Below are 23,427 nucleotides of genomic sequence, written 5' to 3'. Positions count from 1 at the left end.
TGTGTAAATTCCAATTACTTTTAATATTAATACGCGTCACGAAAGAAATCATAATTGATTGTCATAGTTTTGTCTTTTGACATATCTTAAATTTTGTCAAAGTCTTTAAAATATATTATTAAAAACGAACACAGCGTGATTTCGTTCGTAAACCGATTCAAGATTAGAACTTTATTATAGCGTAGGATTTATTTACAAGTGATTTGACATTCATGTCGGAATTTGATGTAATCAAACTAATGGTCTGAAAATATGAGTACTGAAATAGAGCCCCATATAACCAAAAAGTATGAAATCAAGAAGCGGCTCGGTAAAGGGGTTAGTATTTTATACTTTGGACAAATAAACGGTGTTAGTTTCTCACTTAAACGTAATTGTGAACGCATTTCTAACGAATGTTGCCGCAATGAGAGCCCCGATGTGTTGATACTTGATTTCAGTGACTTTGACGTCTGTAATCCCCATCAGAGTTTCGGTTCAGTCTCAAATGTTTTTCTATCAACAGACCAGAATACATATGATAAAGTTAGAGCACTATCATGACTATAACAATTGTTCATTATAAAAGCACTAAATACTGATAATGTATTGTCTATCTCACTTCTACTTGTCAACTAATTACACTGGATACTGTTCAGAAATATGGGCTAATATGTTGGTGAATATGTTATCTTTACTTGAGCCCCAACGATCTCTCCACATTCTTTCATCAAGATAGTTTGGAAGAAGGTCTGATGATACACCTTTCATTACTTTGAACTTATATTTGGCCTTAGCCCAGTACGATTCAATGGCTTGTGTGTGCACCCCTGTTTCAGGGTCAACAAAATTCACTGAATGGTTGACTGTTGCATGCTGTAGTTTCAGATCTCTTTGTATATTGCAGTAAGCCTTCCACTGGTCTGAGTATATAATGGTACCAGGTTTCACTGCCTTTTCAATAATGGGTAATAACGTAGCTGCGTCTCTCTTCTCTACTAATTCCATGTAAGTAATGGCAGGTTTGAATGATGTGTCAGCCAGGCCAAATACCCATAATTCTTTCTTAGGTCGTCTACCTCTGTTGTATTTGGACTTGTGGTTGAATAGACTCTCATCAATTTGGACCACCACTCCAGGTCCACCAAGTTCAATAGGTGTGTTTAGAAGCTTTGTGGAGCAGACATCACGTAGGTACTGATACATTTGTATCACAGTTTTTTCACCTATATCAACTTGCTTTACCACTGTATTTACTTTGCTTTCTTGACTCCATAAGTATATAGCATACAACCATTTAGTAAGAGTGACCTTGGATTTCTCAAAGAAGGACCCTGTACGGATGGTGCGGAATGTGTGGCGTTTTTGACATCTTTGGTTGGTGCATCTCCATCCAAAACCATCTGATGTTGTTGGTCTAGCAACTAGCTCCATTGGTTTGGTACAGCATGTACAATTACATGAGTCTGCTAATAGTTTGTGGCTTTTCATGAAGTCAATAACTGCTGTAGGGTCACTGTTAAAAATAACATTTGGTGCAAGATCTGTAAAGAAGCTAGCCATATCTAAGTGAGAGGTTTAACATTCAATGAACCACTCTATCATTGACCAGTACTTAAAGACACAGATGAGCTTGTGTTTTGAAAGTATAAAACAAATAAAGGAATTTTAAGTAAAATTAAATATTAAAGATCAAAGAGGGATTAACTGAACTCAAAAAGATTAAAGAGGATAATTGAAATTAATCAACAGCTCATTAAATATAAGCATGCTTCTTTATACCCTAATTAAGATCAAAGAGATACAAATATTTTCAAAAGATTATTGTAATTAAATTATATTATTCAAACAATTGTTAATCATATATTAATAATTTATGTGTTTTTCTCATCTTTTAATGATACTAGTACCTCTTTCATATTTTTAGAGTATATTTTTTTTTTAAAACATTAATCTTTGAAATTATCTTATATTCATAATCTGATAAAGTAAGAAGATAGATGACTATATATATAATATAATATGAAATTATTATAGATATAAATAAAATAATGTTAATATGACACATGTACATGTATGTGTTTTTCTGCTTTATTTATATATATTTATCTTTTACAGTAAACTATGAAATATGAGCTTAATCATGTTATTTAGGGAATTATTATCTCCATGAATGTGTAGGTCATTTCTTAATTACTTTCCAATTTATTAGATGTTTTTGGTTATTTTTTATCCAATTAACATGATTAATTAGAGCTTGTGTATATTCTTAAATTATTTTTTATCAACCAATGAAAATTACTGTTTTTACAACAGATTAAATCAGAGTACAATAAATAAACTAATATTCATGCCTATCCTCATTAACCACTTTTGATATGGCTGGTATTACACTCCTTATTTAACTAATCACCACAAATAGTTAAACATGTCAGGCAGAGGTGGATCGTTATGACCTCGAGCAGTGAGTCATGCTCACCTTCGTTGTTGACTGGAGATATCTTCACCATTATACACTTACTTGAACATCAAACCGCCAACTGGGACCTCTCAGCAAGGAATGGAGATTACAAGCTAGTAATAAGATGGAAAAAGTCCAGACAACATGAAGTGCAGACCGAGTCACCTACAGTACAAAAGACACGGAAACGGTCATCAAAAGCTAGATCAGACAGGAACAAACGCCGTCTAGAAGCTTATATAGCTAAGAAGTCCGCACCATCGACGTCCACACCAACGACAAGTGAGAATGGAGAACCCGCTCAAAATAAATGTCTAGAAAATGACCCCGATGTAGAGCTTACCAACAATACCGAAGAGAACGGAGAAAATACCGCTCAACATACAGAGGAAATGATTACACAGGAAGAACCGTTAATCACAGTACCCAATGATGACAGAACACTATCCTGTAAACCACACGAGGATCCCGCCTGCACAACAGGTGCCGAGGGTCAACTTTCAGCAAGTTATGCAGGAACGGAAAAACACGAAAAAACTACAAGATACAGGATAGGAAAGATAACACTCGACCTCCCACAAAAGACCTTTCTGTTCGAAGTTGAAAAGGAAAACAGTTTTATCCTTGTTTATTCAGATAAGCTGTACCCCTATAATCTGATAGAAAAAGAAAAAGATCCGACTTTCTACAGCGCCATCAAAAGAAGTCATGACCACTGGTTAGATGTACGAGACAAGAAGAATTTCTTGTACTCAGAAGAACGTAAATTGAACATCGAAGAAGTGGCTAAGAAGAACAATTTGAAATTGAGAAAATTAGATAAAATAAAGGCTATATGAGCCCAACCCAAACCTGTTAAATACCCTTAACTGTTATATCTTTGTGTTAACGGGGCGAGATAAGCCCACCCTTTTCTTGCCCTAAGAAAAAGAAAAAAAAAAAAAAAAAAAAAAAAAAAAAAAAAATATTACACTCCTTTTCCAGACTTTCCTAAGCAGATGTCTGTATTAGACAGAGTACACATCATTGTAACCAGACACAACAACAATTATTTCATGAACTGGTCAACAGAACAACTAGACCAGGCCAACATATGTGCCATAACTAGACCTCTTAAGCTAATCACAGACTCTTCTTACAAAGAAAATATTAAGTAAAAATGAAGTGACAAGAAACAAAAAATTGGCATTCTGTATGGCAAAGGGTGAGGCACATGATCCAGAATCATGGGCTTCACAATTTCTAAAAGATATATCATCTGGTACAATTAAAAGTACAACCAAGGCCAAAGATGCTGCCACAATCCTATGGCGTCAACACTCCAACTCCTATGACAGTAAGAGGGCTGTACAATTACCATCAGAGGAAGCTGGACATGTTGTGAAGAGAAAGAGAAAGTCCACAGAGACTGAATATGAATACAGAAAGAGGAGGGTGGCAGAAATTCCATCTGCTGAAGAAATTGATGACACTAATGCTGACGATACAGCAGCAATCACAGCAATGTCCATACAAAATTCACTTAAGTATACCATGAGTTTAGGCAAGAAAGAACTTAAAGAAAAGTTAGAAGAAAATAAAGACTTTGTGGAAATACTTGGACAGTATGGTAACATGAAAACAAAAACAACAGAAGACTTGAAGCTTTCATTGATGACAATTGCAGTGTATCACCATTTAAACATGTGAATTTAACAATTGTTATACATCATGCTTTTGTTTTATTATTAGTGCTAAAAGAACATTATCATATATAATATATATCAGTATTTAATATCATTATGTTTAAAATTAAATTAGTGCTTAATTACCTATATATGTCTAATTATTCAAATACCTTATAATAGTCATGTCATATGTTAATTGCATTATGTGACACATTTAATAAAAGATTAATTACCTATGTATTGTTTATTTACAAAAAAAAACAAAAAAACACAATACTGGTACAATACTGGAATACAATACTGGTACAAAATTTTTATACCAGTATTGTGCACAATACTGGTATACCAGTATTGCGATCACCAACTACAGGAGATCCCAGACCAGTCCCATATGAATTTGGAAAAATATTAACTTTTGATCATGATCCAAAATGCAAACAGATCACTCTGAAGCCGAACCCGCTTTTTGTTTACCTGGTATTAAATATTTGGGTCCAGGTATAGGGAAATTATAATGAGAGTAGTAATGGGGGTGCCTTCGTGATGTTTAATGGTAAAAATTCTGGACAAATTACGTTAATGGTAATTTAAGTGCATGGTGATAAAATGTACACTTTTCTTTTAGACAATAAAAAAATCAGCTGAATTTGACTAGTCACGCCATTTTTTTCCCCAAACGGTAACAATAATTATTTGAGACATCTGACAAATCACGATAAGATTATTTTAACAAATCATGATAAAATTTTATCCAATTTGACACTACTAACAGTAGATGAAAATTACCGTTGAACGCCTGATGGACTAAAATGCATTACCACCTCTATAGGTCACAGGCAGTAGTGTCATCTTTTATTTTTTAGTGTGCGTTCATTATATAATTATATACATGATATATGTTTATATTAACAGGCATATGGTATTGTATGGAAAGCAATTGATAGGAGAACCGGTGAGGTTGTTGCAGTCAAAAAGATCTTTGATGCCTTTAGAAATCAGACAGATGCACAGGTAGGGAAATAGACATGTACAATGTATACTCTATCATGTTTTTGAAGCAAGTCTTGTAACTTAAGGAAATACATTTGTAATTATTATAATAACATTGTTTCACAGTGATAAAGTTCTAAGTTTAATAAAAAAGGAAAGGAACACAAGTGTAAAAATTCTTAACACTCTTCTTAAAAATTGCAAACTTCTCATGCACAGATACATGTACCTGTATATATACAATTTTAAAAAAGGTGTCGTAATGTAAATAGTAAAATTACTACATTGTTATATAACATCAGATTGACTATTTTGATTGGCTAATCCCCCATGTTAAATCACCCGGCTGTTGTTTACATCATTTTGGTTAACCTGGAATTTTGAAATGACATCTCTTCTTTCTTTTTCATATTACAGCATCATCTTCAAACATGTAACATGACTAAAGCATCATTTTACCATATTTTTAAAAATGACTGCATAGTCAATGATAGTACAATAGATATATAGTCTGCTTTCATCTGATGAGTCATCAGGCCAATAAGTGCAGATGTTTTAAACATTAAAGCAAAAGTTATATGTGTTGAGTATTTTATAAGTGATTATTTTACATAAATTGGTATACATCTGTACTTGTTTTTCAGAGAACGTTCAGAGAGATTATGTTCCTACAGGAATTTGGAGACCATGCTAATATAATCAAATTACATAATGTCATAAAAGCAGAAAATGATAAGGATATTTATTTGGTCTTTGAATTTATGGGTAAGTTTGGGATTTTTTATTATTTAGTAAATGAATAAAATAAGAAAATTAGAACTACTGTAGTTTAATTCAGATTCTGGCATGTCTGGTAGGCTACATTTCATGCCTCATTTACTATGGACCAAAATCACTTAAACATACCTACTTGAGGGGTTGTATTTCATATCTTCAAACTTGCATTTGTGTTATAACAGTAGGATACATTAATAAATAAGTATTTTTCTAGTTTCCAGACAATGACTTGTGGAATGGTGTTCGGATCTCTCCAAAATTATACCACCAGTTCCCATACAACAAAGGGATGGTTAGGATTGGCTTTTTGGGGTTATAGCTCAAACCATATAGGAATTAGGGACCAAAAAGGGGGGTCAATTCGCAACATCATAGTGTATTGCCCAAAGTTGAAAAGGGGGCAATTCACAACAGCATAGTGTTATGCACAAAAGCAAATAAAAAGGTGGTAAAATTTTATTTTTCTCTGCGCAACAGCATTATGTATTGCTCAAAAGCAAAAAAAAATATTATATAAATTCAAATTATATAACCAATTCTAAGTTCTTTGACTACATCTATTCAGTGTCAGAAACCTATTATGTGTCAAATATTTAAATACAATCCAAATACAGACCTGTATCAAGCACGAGTATTGTGTCCATTTTCTCCTTAATTGTTCAGGGTTGGACATCTGCGGTCTACCCAGCTGCGCTTGGTGAAGCAATTTAATTTTTTGAAAAAATATTCAATACTTATCTCATTGTGAGGACCTATGGTTGAACTAAGACCTCAATTTTGCTTTTGTGTTTACTTTTTTATTTTTAAAAGTTAATAAAGTAAGTACATTTTTATACCCCCGCTTTAACCGTTTTAAAAAAGGGGGATATACTGTTTTACCTCTGTCTGTCAGTCCGTCCGTTCCATGAATATTTTTCATCGCAATTTTTCTCAGGAACTACAATACAAGGATTTCTGAAATTTGGTTTCAGGGTTTATCTAAGTCAGCTATACCGTGTGATGCGTTTTCAGATTGATCACTTGACATCTTTCTGTTTACCTAACACTTGTATGATTTTACACATGATAGCCAAGTTGAAAATTTTCGTCACATTTTTCTCAGAAACTACAATACAAGGATTTCTGAAAATTTGGTTTCAGGATTTATATAAGTCAGCTATACTGTGTGATGCGTTTTCAGATTCATCACTCGACAACTTCCTGTTTACCAAACACTTGCATATTTTTACACAATTGATATTATCCACTTGAGGCGGGGGTATCATCAGTGAGCAGTAGCTCGCAGTTTCACTTGTTTGTAATGCATTATTTGATTTTAATTACAGAGACAGATTTACATAATGTAATTAAGAGAGGGAATATACTTAAAGATGTACACAAGAGATATATTATGTACCAGTTACTCAAAGCCACCAAGTACTTACACAGTGGGAATGTAATACACAGAGATCATAAGGTATATCCCTTATATATATATGGTGAACAATTCAATACAATGAAAATAATTAATTTGTCATATATCAGAATGAAAATGATTGAAAACAATACAATATGGTTAATTTAAAAACACTCTGTTACATTCACATGTGAAACAAGAGGTAAATACATACAAAATACAATCACATTCAATCGTAGAAATAAATAAATCAATGGTATTTAATGCTATATTTACTGTAGGTTAGTAAATTATTGCATGCATAAACCATTGCAATTTCAGGAAAATACTTGAGCATTTTTTTCAATGATCTGTGTAAAAGATAATGTATTTTTCAAATCAATTGAAAGCAGGAAAAAAGTATCATAATTGATTTTTGACCAATGGAGAACTATTAAAGATCAATGAAACCATAGTGATACATTGCATAAAAAGATAATAAACAGTTTGGGGGGGGATTAATCAGCTATGAATTAGTTAAATGCATGTCACTTTTAGATATAGGAAGATGTGGTGTGAGTGCTAATGAGACAACTCTCCATCCAAATAACAATTTAAAAAGAAACCATTATAGGTTAAAGTACCGCCTTCAACACAGAGCCTTGGCTCACACCGAACAACAAGCTATAAAGGGCCCCAAAATTACTAGTGTAAAACCATTCAAACAGGATAGAATAGATATTTTCCATAACAACGTATCGAAGAATAAGTGAAGAATGAATAAATCAGACAAAACTTATTTTTCAGCCTTCAAACATTTTGTTGGATAGTGAGTGTGTAATGAAGGTATGTGACTTTGGCCTGGCAAGGTCACTGTCTCAGATTGGTATAGATGCTGAGACGGGTGATCCTAATTTAACAGAATATGTAGCAACTCGATGGTACAGAGCTCCAGAAATTCTCCTCGCATCACACAGGTCAGTATTAAGGTTTGATGTGTGACATGAATGGGATTTCAACTGGAACTACTAGAAACAAAACTTCACATACATGAGACATTTAATTTTTATTTTAGATAAATTTCATTATTTTTCATTTAATATTAATAAATGTTATCTTTTTACTTGCTGGCATTTGTTATAAATTTGTCTATGACATTATTTTCATGGTTCAGCAACTCCTCAAAGAAACTGCAGTGTTCTCCCCAGGCCCTAAAAGGACCGCGGGCCCGCGATGTATAATTTTTTACCGTGGTTCTATCGGTCTTACCGCGATGTATAATTCTTATCCGTGGTGCTAAAATTTTCAGGTGAAATTTGACCAGTTCAAACCAGTTCAAACCCAGATTGTTTACACCAGTGATCAATTTACCTTATGAGGTTAATCTTGTTGATTGAATTTAATGATGTTACTTACACTTGTAACATAATTGTTTTGTGTCTTAATTAAGATTTTATAATTTTATGATCACACATAAAGTACACACTCAGCTTGTCTGACAAAACAGACTTTGGACATCTCAGTAATCTCAGCCTGATATCACATGATCTAGTTAATTCAAGTTCATTAACAATTAATTGCAATCTATTTTATAAATCAAAGCCATGACTGTACCTTCAAACTGAATATCTATATCCCAAATTAATGAATGGAAGCAGTAAACAATATCCATAAACACATGTTGAATCTATTTATGTCTATTTCCTCTCATTTAGGCGGGAAAAATATGGAGACTTTATTGTTGACATTGAACATGGTTCCTTTTTAGGGAATTCTATTTAAATGAATCATGACAAGCAAAGTTTAAGGTTTTAGTGCAGCATTTAGGTTGTACAATTTATCTATGTTTGGTTACCACCAAACACAACAAAGGTTAATATTTACATAAAATTTATATTTATGGCAAAATGTTCAACAGTTCCTAATTTTTTTGTTAGTAGAAGTTAAAATAGAAACAGGTTTAAATAATAAAACTATATAAGTTCTTTTAAATTTTAAGTCTCCTTAAGACAGGAATCCTTTTATATATATACAACAATTTTCTATCTAGAAACTAGAAAGTTTTTAAATTGAACTCTTTAATTTTATTTTAATTGATCCTAGATTTTATAAAAGATTTTAAATAACTTTAATTATTTTATAGTACTGAATCATGTTTTATTTATTTTAAAAAGATATTAAAGTATACAAATTGTTTATTGATTTACTTCTCTTTTACCAATACTTTTCAGACTCAGTGTCTACATAACACAGTACCACAGTATTAAAACAAAACAAAAGACATAATAAAAACAACAGTAACTAGAAATATGGATAAGCGACGCAACGCGACATCACACATTATACAATAATTTTACCAAGAGCACGCGTTACCCTGGTGCTATCCAAAAATCCTGGGGAGAACACTGAACTGTACAGTAGATATTCTTTATCGACAGGGAAAAACAGTTGATTACATTTATACATATCCAAAACCTGTCAGTATAGATCAATAAATCAATCAGGCTATGGTAATTCATTTTAGGGTGTAGGGGTGTTGGAAGAGATATATATTGCTTTCATGATAATAAACAAAATCTTAAATCGGAACACATACAGAATCTTCTCAATTCTTCTCTAAAAATTATGGAGGAATCACCTATGAATTCAACTATGTTGGGAGTATGGAAATCCATTTGCTTAAACTGAATTGTACTTTATTATTTATTGACATTTGTTTTGAATGTGCTTGTAAATTTTAGGTATACCAAAGGTGTAGATATGTGGAGTTTAGGGTGTATACTTGGTGAAATGTTGGCGGGAAAACCATTATTTCCTGGCGCTTCCACAATAAATCAAATAGAGAAAATAATGACATATATTGCAGAACCTTGTAGAGAAGGTAAGTCTATCCTGATACTACACACATCATTTAGGTGTAAGAGCAAAGACTGGTTGGAGTTGGAATAATGTGTCCAGGTAGGTTCTTCCTGTGGACTGTTACCTTTTGAACTAGCACATTAAACATTCAGCTCAGCGTGTTGATCTAGAAAAAAGCTTAATTCATGTTTGATCATGTTTATATCACATCAACATGATCTTATCCTGAATATGCATTTTATTTGCCATCAGAAGCTTAAAACCAATCTAGTCATGTGTTTGTGGTAGGCTTTTGAAAGTATTTGAAAAAAATAAGTAATACTGAACATCAATTGTTGAAATGTTTAAAGTTATCTACTCAAGTGTATCATTCAATTTGTTATAACATTAAAGTGATGTGCAAAATTTGCATTTCAATGCAAGGTTGGTTGTTATCTCTCCAGGTACTGAAGCTTCCTTTAGCGACAAAAACTGGCTGCAATGATACAGTAATAGTTCATGAAAAAAGTCATTAAACATCAATAAAAACAAACAGATATTAATGAAACACCAAAAAAAAATGCTCAGGATCTGTCTTATTTTTAATCCTTAGATATTTGTATGTATTTATATTTTCGTTATTACAGATATAGATAGTATTAAATCTGCATATGGTGCCTCAGTATTAGAGAAAGCTGCCTCTAGGTAAATATTTCATTATCATTACATTCACCATTCTCAACTTTCATATGAATGGGAAAAAAGTGCTGAATTTGCCATTTCAACACTATAACTTTAGTATGCCTCAGCTAAAACTAAAATTTAAAGACTTTCATCGGGGTACCTGCTAAGCATGACAATGTATGCATTCTTGTTTGCTTAAAGTATTCTATTTATATCAAGATTGAAAGAATTCAGCTAAACAAGTCAAATGCTCCCCAACAACTTAAATAAAAATGATATATTTTGTTATACCAGTAATGAGGTACACAAATTTTGGTCACTTACATAATTTTTTCACCATTTCAGAGGAAAGAAGTCATTGGAATCATTAATACCAGATGCACCTAAAGATGCAGCAGATTTAGTACGAAAACTTTTACATTTTAACCCTGACAAAAGAATAACTGCTGACGAAGCATTACGACATTCATATGTAGCTAGATTTCATAATGTATCAGAAGAAATAGGATTAAATTATGATGTAGTTCCACCTTTAAGTGACGACACACAACTGACTGTCGATGAATACAGAAGTAAACTCTATGAGGTAAAGGTTAAACTATAGTTCAGATAATTATAAAAGGATGAAAATAGTTTTAGTCTGTTAAACAATTTATCTTTCAGGGCAATTGAAGGCACTCAATTTACATGTAATTGAATATTAGAATTTTATAAGAATTAACAGTTAAAAAAGAATATTTCAAGGGTACTATGGTTCTTGAAACAGTGCCTCCCTTATTTAGCAATAAATCAAGTAGAAATATATCTGTGAAATTGAGTCTTTGAAATTTTGAACTTGGACTAGAAAAATAGTGTTGGGGCAAACATTTTATCTGTCAGTAGTTCACCCATAGTTTTAAAAAAACAGCATTAACACACATTGCCTTATTTAGTAAAAACATAATATAAGAAATAATTGGACTTTTTACAGATGATTATGCAGAAAAAACAGGAAAGACGGCGAAAGAGACATGAAATGAGAAGTGCACCACAGCCCACACGACACAAATCTAGAACTCCAGAGGAACCTCCTCCAAGCGAACCCTACAATCGTGAAAATGAATATGACAAAGGGGCAGAGCCCAAAATATATTACAAAGGTCATCCATCAGAAGGTCATCCACACTCAGCTCCACATCATCAATCATCATTTTCAGGTAAGTAAAATAAGCATGTCCTCAGGTGATTCAGATTTAACATATACAGAAAAATGTGCTGAAATATTCAAAACATGACATTAAGTACTTGCTAATTCAAAGAGAATAACAGTACATGTATTTGAAGCAAATTGCTAAAAAATAACTTTGTTTAATAGCTTGAAATGAATCACCAAACCAATAACAAGAAAATAAAAACCTTGTACAGGACAATTAGAATAGATTAAAATAGAGATTTTCATAAATATTTTTTTTGCACAACTTTGTCTTTTTGGGAAATGTGCATTTCAGATGTTCATAATCATCTGCAACTAAAGACAAGACCAGATTTTCTTCATTTGTTTGATTATAATCTTTTTTGACAGCATTCGGAAGAACAACACATGAACAGCCACCAAGGTCACGGTTACAAAGCAGACAGAAAACCAGTATTGGAAACAATGTTCAGCATTCTAATAGTGCCACAGCTGTAAGTTTGATAATTTTTTTACATTTTGTACTGAGTGCTGTAAATCAACTTAAGGGTTCCAGTGGCAAGTTGTATAAGTATTTCTACTAAGTACTGTACCACTAGTCTGTTAAAATGAGGTTTAAGTTCTTGGATTGCTTGCTTTTCTGCTGTTGTCAGTCATTCTCTGCAAGCACTCCAGCTTTCTCATCAATAAAAACAAGCTGCCATGTTTCAATAAAAAAGGGAATAATGCTGAAAAGGCATTAAATCACCAAAAATCAATCAATCAAGTAAGCAACCAACAGTCATTTCAAAGATTCTAAGGCAATTATTGAAATATTATTTTCACCCTTTTGCGTCATTGGTAGGTGATAAGTTAAAAAAATATATACTAGACATAAGTTTGATACAGATTTTAACTCCTAAAAAAACCTTCATGATTTTCTTTTGAGAAACATTGTTATTTATATAGTACCTTAATACCACACCACTTCAGATGCAGTTATATGAGATATTTATGAGATCTCAACACCTTGGTATTCATCCCAATAAGTTTCTATATGGTAGAAACATTAAGGTGAGTCAGAGGCTTGTAACCATATAGAGCTTCCTCATCTATAGCTTGTGTGTCATTGGCTAAAACCATGCATGTTCCTCATTTATCCATTTAAATATTGTATATTGCACATCTAGTAGATTAAATTGTATGCTAGGAAGTTTTTATATATTTTATTTTTTTTATTTTTATTTCATTTATATTTTTTTTATTTTAGTTTTGATATTTTTGTATTTTTTATAAGCAAATTAAACATAAACAATTTTTAGATACTCCAGTAGGCTTTGTAATCTTAAGATTTTTTTTTTACTTGAAATTAAAATGAGGAATACATGTATGTGACTTCTGTAGTGAAAACTAATGATTCTAGTTTACAAGCCTCTGATTAACCTTGTTTCATAACATTTGATGTGCTGGAAACTGGTTGTTGTAATTTTTTGTTTGTTTCTCCGTTCTATTCTAAAGCATATATACTCTATAATATATCCAAGTCTTGTACAAAACAACCCCTCATAATACATTATTGTCTTATGTCAGGAAATGAGATGCCTATCCAAACCAAACACTAAAATACTATCTATTCCCTACATGTATCAATATCCAAACTAAACCACAATCAAACTTAAACTTTAAAGTGTCTTGTTTAAATATTGTGTCTGATGATCCCATCTGCATTCCAACATGGCTAACAAGGTGAAGTAAAGAGGAAAGAGGAAGTTATGGAGGATCTATAGAACATTTAGTTCATATATTATATATGATTAATATATGCCATTGTATAAACAGATAAAGTTTATGAAATATGTTTTTGTGCTATATATTATTATTGTCAAACTAATTTTCGGATTTGTTGTATTTTTTCCTATTTTGATAGCATTGGGTTTTTTTCAGGCGATCTGATTCATATTAAGTTTGCTTGTTGGTTGATTTTCTACGGCTTAAGTATCTATGCATTTAAAAACTAGGAGATGTGGTATGATTGTCAATGACACAACTATCCACAAAAGTTCAACATCACTTATTAAAGGCTTTTACATGAAAACTGTGAAACTATTTGAATGTTAAAACTATCAGCAGCACTACCATGCAATAATTTTAGAAATGATTGTACATGAATATGGTTTGTAGCACGCAGGCATGCAGTAATCGTAATCAGCTGTAATCGATTGTTTTTTGCAGTGTAATTGTATGTAATCAGTAATTATGCCATTTATGATTACAAGTAATCGTAATGTAATGGATTGCATTGCAAAAAACAGCAAGTTACACGGGGACAATTGCCTACACTATACATTAAATCTACAATATATGAAGTATGTTTGCATACACATAAATTTACCTTGGAGTTTGGTATTTGTGTTATACTTTTTTTAATGCATGGTAAACCTTAGAAAAACTATGAGTCAGAATATACCTTCTGTGCTTATAGTCAATGTTGTACAGTATGAAGAAAATATATAAATTTTCAGGTTCAGCCAGATCCTTATCCACCTATGTCAAAAAACAGACACACCTCAGCTCCGACCCAAAGCAGGGCAGGTAGACCAACGTCAGGCTTGTATAGAGGACCAACAATTACTAGAGACGAAAAAGCTGGTGCATTGAGTGTCACCAGTTCAAGACTGGTACGTTTATATAAGTTTACAAGAGACATATATGCCGCTTGATATTTACATCACATTCAAATGACTTTCAAAAACTCATATGAATTGCAAATAACTCTTGTTTCTTTTCCACACTTGTTTATGCCTTAGAGATGTGTATTAAAACTTGCTCTCCTGTCAACACAATTTCTTTTCTTGTTCTTTGTTGTGTTCTGCTGCATTTCTTGATAAAATCAAGACGAAAAAGGGGGAGGGGGGTTCTTTTTGGGTAATATTGTAAACATGGTATAGATTTGCACCAGACAAGAAATGCAGTATCACTTTTCTGACACAGAACAGCACCAAAGTCTTGGCAGCTATTCACAGCACAGTAGATTAGTATGATATTTCATGTTTACTCAACAAATATTGACAAAAAAAAGAAGAGAAATTTTGTTGACAGCTGCTGATTTTTGTTATTTCTAATTATGGTGTTTTGATAAATTTGCTGTTAATTTCTATTGAAAAAACTTGAAATAACATGGAACAGTTTGTTAAGATTGCCTTTTTCTCAGTCAGGAATTGGCCGGTTGTTAAAATGTGCAATGGAACCTTTACCTCCCATCCGATCATACACACATTATTACGTAAGTTTTCAAGTGTGGTTTGTGCTAGCTTTGATAGGTTTCACATATGAATGCACACAATCACGTCCTTTTTTTTCTCCATATATTCATCCATTCAGTAGTTATAATGCACACAGTCATAGGCTCTTGTAGATATTACCCAACTTTTAACTACATTGTTTTGGAAATGATTCAATCTAAAAACAATAATTTGGCTCTCAAATACTGCTTAGTCATTTTTATGCCCCATGTATGGCCCATTTTAATGCTGTTATGTTTTCTTGTCTCTTGTTTGTTCGTCTGTCCATTCATTGTTGTTTGTATGTCTGTCCCGCTTCAGGTTAAAGTTTTTGTAGAGGTATTTTTTTTTAATGAAATTAAGTACACATGTTCCCTATGATATGATCTTTCTAATTTTAATGCCAAATTAGAGTTTTTACCACATTTTTATGGTCCACTGAACATAGAAAATGATATGGCAGATAAGGCATCCTTGTACTAGGGACACATTGTTTATTGAGGTATAAAATGAATACAAAACAGTGTTTAAATTTTTAATTAAAATGGCAAATTGGAGTTAACTCGAATTTGCTGAATAAATTCCAAATGATGTCCAAATAGCAGCTTTTCTCCTCCAGTCTTATTTTTTAGTTCATCTATAGATGGAAACCTATTCACAACTTCCGGAAAATGTCACAATGTCTTAAAACCAGATCTTCCAAAACAGTAATATTATCCAGTCTAGTCATACAAATTATTTGCCCGATTTGTTGTGCCAAGCTTAGATCTGCCATTTTAACATAATTAAGAAAATTTGAAGTTGATGAGTATATTTTTCATCTGACCTCTTCCTTCAATTCCCCCTCATAATAGTGACATGATGAATAAGAACTATAAAAACAAGCCATACTTTAATACCCCTCATTTCAAGCAAAAATAACCTGCATGTGCACAGGTGTGACTTTGAGATTTATTTATGTATCAAAAATCTTTAAAATACTGAAAGTATCATTGATAGCTTGGTCAAAAGGATAAATATGGGGATAAGGGAAAATATTCAGCTCGTTTAGATATTGTTTGGACGCCATGCTTTAAATAACTTTAAAATATTTGTTTTGTACGTATACACACTTATTGGTGAACAGAACGTACTCATTGCCCATTTGTGTGTTTTGGAATTACACTACATATGACCATTATAAGTATAACACCAGGAAAAATGTGCTTCTAAATTTATACTTAATATACATATAAATTTTAAATAAAAAACGGTCATAAATTTGACAATTGTATCAAAGCAAGCTTTCAGATTATTCTGATTAATCAGTAATAATTCTCTTGCTTATTTTGTCATCTGCACATGTGTGAATATTATATATTTGCTGGCACTTGACGTATTATGTACAACTTATAGCAGCACTGCTTTTAGTACAGAAACTGTTTTAACTGCACATATATTTGTATTTAAACGCTTTTCATCATTATTTCATTGCTTGGGTATATAAGAGTCATTTGCAATTCATATTGTTTTTTTAATTATCCTGTTGCAGCTGGGCATTATTTTTCCAGTATTTAGATTTTTACTGTAGCCATGTTTTTCAGGCTAGTTTATTCTAGTAGCAATTTTATTTTTCTTATTTACAATTTTTATTGTATTTAAATATTTTTATGTTGTCTTTACTTTAGTTAGTTTAATTATGTAACCTGTGACATTGACATATTTTAAATGGGGAACTTGTTCTTTGTTTAATAAAACTTTGCAGTAATGCCAAAGTATTTTCAAAAGTTAAGTTTAATGTATTAAACATTTTTTCATATTAAAATTTGTATATTCAAATTCTTATAATCGTTCCATTTTTCAGATCAATATTTCCTTTTTCGCATTTTGCAGGTACCTGGTTCTAGACCAATATCAGCTCAAAATAAGCCACAACAAAAGCCCATCTATGGAAGGAAACAGTTCAGTAATGCTACAAATGTGCCGTCTGCTGGGGCCCCTAAGGATTACTTTGGTAGTTATGCCCAAGATATTGGTACAATCACATCGTCAGGCTTGGCTGCACTGCAGGGTAAAAAGGCCTAAAATGTCACAAAATTGTCTTTCATAAAACTTTGAAGCATGCTCTTTAATGTCTGAGTTGAACTCAGTATGTTGACTGTCTTTAATTAAAAATATACTATTCACTATTCAAAAAGAAAGAAGAAACATTTATTGTGTGTTTGACACAGATGATTGCTATGTATTACCAGTTGAAATAAGTGTGGAAGCAGAGATATGTAAAATGCAAAAAAGGTGCCAATATATAAACACTAGGTGTTCAGATAAGATTCTGCATACATATCACTCTGTGAAATGGCTTTGTAATCACAATATTTTGTTATCAATATTTTCCTCTTTGGGGAAATATCTACATATAGAGCATTTAGTTCGCTGGAAAAAAATATAAATTACAAATTATTTTTCACTGTTTGAATGTGCACAATATGAAAAATTTTCATCATGTAATATATGAGTTCCAGAGTGGTAGCTGTGTAGTTCTAAGTGTAATGAAATTTACCTGTGATGCTGAACTAAAGTGATACCAATATTTCAACTATCAACCATATTTTTATTTGTTTTAAATTGTAATTTTGATGATGTTTTTTAATGTTTTCATTATATTCAAATAACATTCCATTACTGTGTTACATATATCTAATGTCTTGGTTGTGAATGATAATCTTCAAAGACTTAACCTGCATTATATAGATCCAGAACATATTTCCATATTCAGTTGTCAAATTTTCATTCAATAAATAATGTTTTTGTATGAACACCATTTAGGTAAGGTTGAGGAATTTGAGCTCTAGATAATTAAGATTAAGGGCTTTGTGGGAATTTCTTGACGAAATAAGAACATGTGCTAATAAGATGTATTTATAAAACTCTACTTCATTTAAGATTTAAATAATATAATATATTAAAAAAACTGGTAAAATGCACCTACTTTAGTTTTTCTTTATAAGAAATCAACAAAAACAATTGATGATTATAAATAAAATTTCGGAAATTTAAAATAAAATAAATGTTTGAATACTCATGTCCATTTTATCTCATGTATAACATTGTGTTCAAATTCACACATGCCATGATAGTACTATAGTCATCATTGAAGGCATAAAATATATTTATCTTTATTGTTAATTCTGATACAAGTCATATTTATCTAATTTTTGAATATGTGATATATAAAATCTGTGATGTCAAAGATGTCATAAGACTTGATCCTAAATCATTTTCTATATATATTGAAGTGTTCAAATGTCATCATGATGAAGTAATCCTATGTGTTGTCTTTTCAAAATGTATATATTAATGATGGAAGGATCAGATGATAACTAAAAGCTTTTTGATCAAAATAATGACAGATACTTCTCTCACACTGCTGACAAGGAGATTTTCTATAAAACCTGACACCAATTACTTAAAAAATTCATGTAAAATCAAATTCATTTGTTTCATAACATTTTGACTACTATAAATAATACAATAAGACAGGTTTTTTTTCGTTAGGGTTGCTGTCTCATTGAGGAAAAACACATAAAGTTCTTTAAAACATAATAATTGTCTTGCCTTGTTTCCTTTGAAGATTACCAAAGACTGGGTTATCTGAACATACATTTAAGCTTCTTATTATTAATGCAGAAACTGTAACAAAAATCAGATGTTGAATAAGGGTGCTATAAACAGTTTCGTATAAAAAACTAGGGGTTATTCCCCAACTAAAAATAGACATGGAGGGAAGTCCCTTTTTATCAACATAATTGGTGAAAAAGTATCATGTTTTTTGTATTTGGTTGTAAAGATATGTTAATTAACTTCAATTAAAACAGGTTGAATGATTAAAATAATTTAAAAAAATAGATTAAATATTCATGTTTTGAGGGGAGACAACACTGTAAACAGTCTGTTTTTTTGGCAGTGAAAATTCAAAACTTATTTGCAGCCACTGTAGCTCTTTTCGGAGCAGGCAAATGAAGCCTAAGGCATGAATTTTTTGAAAGACCAGGTAAAAATCTATGAAATTTATACAACTTTGATTATGAAAAATGTGCAGGTATCATGTCTTCAGGGGTGTGCACATGACCTGATTTCAGATTTTTTAAGCTTAAATTAGGCAATGTTTTTCCCAGTTTCTCTGTATAAAACTTTTTTATACTATTAAAAGTACACTTTTTTTTATTCCATTATAAACTAGAGAACATTCTGATTCCAGTGATATCTAGTTTTATACAGGTATCTTTATTAATCAGTCCACCACTAAGGGTCACTTATACATGGTACCTCAAAATATGACGTCATAGAAAAAAACTGTTGATTGCACCCTAAGAAATATGTAAAATGTACCTCACTGGTACCATTCCATTTTTATTTAATTATTTTTATACTAGAATTTCTACAGGGAATTTTTTATCGAGTAACTGATATACATTTGTTGTTCGCTTTGGTGTTTTCACTTGCCTTCATATATATAACTGCCTCAAGAAAAACAAATTGTTTTCAGTCACATAGTTCCAAGAAAACTAACAATAATTAACAATATTAGAATAAGAGGAAAGAGAGGAACTCTATTAATTTATTGCCAATGCTGATTTTCAGAGATATAGTTCTAAATGTTTGATGAACAATAATGGAACATGACAAAAGAGTGGAACACTTTGTTAATTTATTGCCAATGCTGTGAATCAGGATACTGATTGAAGTTGTTAAATGATGTTTATATGTTTAAAACCAAATTTTGTTTGTTCTGTCAATTTTATATGACAGGAGTATGAATGAATAGTTGTGATATTGAAAACTAATCCATCCAGATTTTGTGATCCGTCCAGTATTAATGTGTTGTAACCATTCCATCCAACTGAACGTTCCAGTATTTTTTCTACATAGTTTATGATTATTTTTATTCACGTTATCATATTTATTATACATTAAATCATTTATTTCTATGTAAAATCCATCTATTTGTAAATAGTATAGTTTAGATGAATTGCATTTTAGATATAGAAAGTATAAGAGGTCATTGGCTGTACCATTTTATCTTGATACTAAAGAGGTCATTGGCTGTACCATTTTGTCTTGATACTAAAGAAGTCATTGACTGTACCATTTTGTCTTTAGACTCGTTCTGTATTTGTTTTTAGAAAGTATCAGCAAGAAAATGCAAACCTGACTTGTAACAAATAAATATGTGATGACTTTCACCTAACCAACCTTTAATATTTTTATTAGTGAACAAATTTAGTGCTCTTTTTTATAACGAATGTCCCATGTGCCAACTAAAGATAGTTTTATTCTAAAGTTAAAACTATAGCTAGAATAAATTAAATCTGATAAACCAATGAGATCTTGTCAAATATTTTATTTCAATTTAGTTTTTTCGAATTTTACCTTCTTAATTTAAAGGATGAGTTAAGAAATTTTGCCTCTTTCCAACTGCTTAATATTGACAAGGGTATTGATAGGATCAAATTTATATGTGAACTGATATCTAATATAATGTAAAAATACTCATTTATACTAGGTCACAATATGATTCCACAAGAAGATTTAAAAAAAGTAATAAAAGGGCATTTCAAATTAAGTGGACTTTAAAGAAAACAATGTCAGTCTAATTTTATTAGCTAATTTGTATTCCAGCTATTTGATAATCATCTTTTTTATTTCTCAATCTTAGGTGAAAGATTAAGGATGTGGTCTGGGTTCCTAGTATGTTTTGACATGGGTTTGAACAGTTATTGATCTATTCGTCGCTGGGCTTCTAAAATGTTGTATATGACTTTTTTGACTAAAAATACTTTTTGACACCAATGGTCTGGGCGGGAGGTAATCTTTGGTATTACAAAGTAGCATACAGTTGGACCAACCAAAATGTGTGAAATAATTCATATTACAAAATTGCCGATGTCAGTTGTTTGTAAAGTTTGCTTCCAAAATGTTATATGAAAACTTGAAAATCGTTGCAGAATGGCTTTGAGAGAAAAAAATAATTGTACATTTCTTTATTTCTGGGAAAACAATTAAAGTTCTTGGATAATCCAGAAATGTTAAAGTATTTATTTCACTGCTATTTACAAAAATGTTCAAGTTCTCATACGACATTTTGGAAGCATGCATTTTGCCAAAATTTTCAAAGCCTATTTGTGAGAAAAACAATTCTTGAAAAATTTGTAATTTACAACATTTTAGAAGCCCAGCGACATAATGTTTTTCAAAGATTAAGGTTACAGTATATCATTGTAGTAAAACTCCTTCTTAAGGATTTTTCTTGTCATGTTTTGGAATTTCTGTCAGATTTTTCCGAATCTTCTGGTTTTATCCAAAAAAAAATATTGCCCATGAACCCCAATTTTTCTTTTTATAAATCTTTAACATGTATAATTTTAAGACTTTTGTAAAAGTCTTGTAAAATTTTATTCATTTTTTAATAGTATTTGAGAACTTGAACTGGTCAATGATAAAGCTATGAAAAATCAAGAGAGAATATTTTCCCGCCAAAATTCCAAAGGCAAATTTCTTGAAAATAAGCACACTGACCCCTATATTTTTTGGCTTTTTTATTTCCCAATCCCTCCCATATCAATTTGTACTAGTTTAATGAAAAGTTATTTATTTTGAAACTAAGCAGTGAACATCCTTAAGTTATGTTCTTTTCATGGGGGATGTTCAACAAGATTTTTTCCTGTCATGTCTATATGCTAACCTTTGCAAATTTGCATTTAATTTAAAAATTATCTTTTAAAGTCGGAGTATCAAAGGGACAAGAGGTCAATGTTCAGAAGTATGACATTGAAATTTTTTATTATAAATGAAAGGATATAAATATTGAATTTGCTAAATAATGAATCTATGAGGTAGAATTTAATTTATGGTAGTATACATATTTTTAGAGGCCAGCTGAGAGACACCTATGGGTGCAGGAATTCTCGCTACATTGAAGACCCATTGGTGGCCTTCGGCTGTTGTCTGCTCTATGGTCAGGTTGTTGTCGCTTTGACACATTCCCCATTTCCTTTCTCAATTTTATTTTTAATATCTAATATGCTACATGTTTTGATTTGTTCAACAACATATGTGATGCATGCCAATGATCTACTGTACTTTGAAATGTATCATTTTATCTGTTGATTGTCTTGATCATTAGTTTAATTTTAACTGAAAGAAGAACATTCCCATTAAAACCTGAGATATAAAATAAAGGTGGATGATATAGTTATTTGTTTTGTTTTTCACTATGTTTGATTATACTCGAATCTTGTTGAAAACCTGTACTGCAACCCTTTACTTAAACAAAGTATTTCTGCATTGATGTGGGTGTAGATATTTCTTTGTTTATACTTTATAAACTCTCCTAGTAAGAAAAGTAAATGTTTATGCTTCACAATCAATGGGGTAGAAAATTAAAAAAAAAAACACGAATGAAAAGCTGAGTTCACATGATAGCATTCTTAGAAATAAATGATCTATCATATGTTAAATTTCATTGGCACAATTACCCTGGAAATATTTGAAACTGATAAAAATGTAAAGTGATTGAATCCAGAAGAGAGAAAAAGCCATTATATAAGATTTAAAACTTATATGCATGAATTTTTCAAAACAACCTTATGATGGCTTACTGTCTGCACTTCTAAGAAAAAAGTTAGAGAACAAAACTACAGAACTCGAAGGAAAATACAAAACTGAAACTCTGTAACCAAATTGCAAAATCAAAAGCTCAAACATATCAAACAAAAGGATAACAACTTGGAAAAGTCATTTTCTCATGTAGAAAATTGTGGATTATTCCTGCTTTTATAGCTAGCTAAACATCTTACTTAAATGACACACACAACCATTTAGATAAACAATTTAAGGCTACTTACATCAATTTAGCCTGCAGTTGTGCCAAATATTCTGCCAAACAAGAAAAACAGGGATGGGGAGTGCATTTCTAAAATAAATTAAAAATCTCACATCTACCGTTCGTATATTAAAATCATCATCTGAACAAAGAACTCCCAAATTAACTGATACATAAGTAGCTTACAAGACCTACTTGAGTGCAGTCAGGTCTATTGAAAGGTAAAATTTCTGACAAGTCTTCAACATTCTCCAATTTTCCATTTGCAGGTCGGCCTACCTTCCAGAAAGTGTTTATTAATGACAGACACCCTATAGTGATCATTGTGTCCACTCTATAATTTAGAGCAAAAAATTCAAATAAC

The 23,427-nt window shown here is 31.4% G+C and overlaps 1 protein-coding gene across 1 annotated transcript; it reads left to right on the top strand.

Moving 5' to 3' along the window:
* Nucleotides 1-29: 29 nt before the first annotated feature.
* Nucleotides 30-22,436, top strand: LOC134722465 (extracellular signal-regulated kinase 2-like). The gene is made up of 12 exons (XM_063586089.1): nt 30-318; nt 5,020-5,118; nt 5,742-5,862; nt 7,200-7,330; nt 8,057-8,226; nt 9,991-10,130; nt 10,735-10,792; nt 11,117-11,357; nt 11,742-11,967; nt 12,333-12,436; nt 14,444-14,599; nt 17,075-22,436. The coding sequence occupies exons 1-12, from the start codon at nt 253-255 to the stop codon at nt 17,264-17,266; spliced, it is 1,704 nt and encodes a 567-aa protein (XP_063442159.1). The 5' UTR covers nt 30-252; the 3' UTR covers nt 17,267-22,436.
* The last annotated feature ends 991 nt before the right edge of the window (nt 22,437-23,427 follow it).

This window comes from Mytilus trossulus, chromosome 1 (genome assembly GCF_036588685.1).
Source record: "Mytilus trossulus isolate FHL-02 chromosome 1, PNRI_Mtr1.1.1.hap1, whole genome shotgun sequence".
NCBI classification, from domain to species: domain Eukaryota; kingdom Metazoa; phylum Mollusca; class Bivalvia; order Mytilida; family Mytilidae; genus Mytilus; species Mytilus trossulus.
Note: the sequence above shows the minus strand (reverse complement) of the source record. Positions and strands in the feature narration are given on the sequence as shown.

Bases quoted from the DNA above. Each gene is read 5' to 3' on its own strand.
- LOC134722465 (XM_063586089.1), top strand. From the start codon at position 253: ATGAGTACTGAAATAGAGCCCCATATAACCAAAAAGTATGAAATCAAG. The intron at 8,227-9,990 runs GTCAGTATTAAG...TGTAAATTTTAG, and splicing joins ATTCTCCTCGCATCACACAG to GTATACCAAAGGTGTAGATA. The intron at 12,437-14,443 runs GTAAGTTTGATA...ATAAATTTTCAG, and splicing joins ATTCTAATAGTGCCACAGCT to GTTCAGCCAGATCCTTATCC.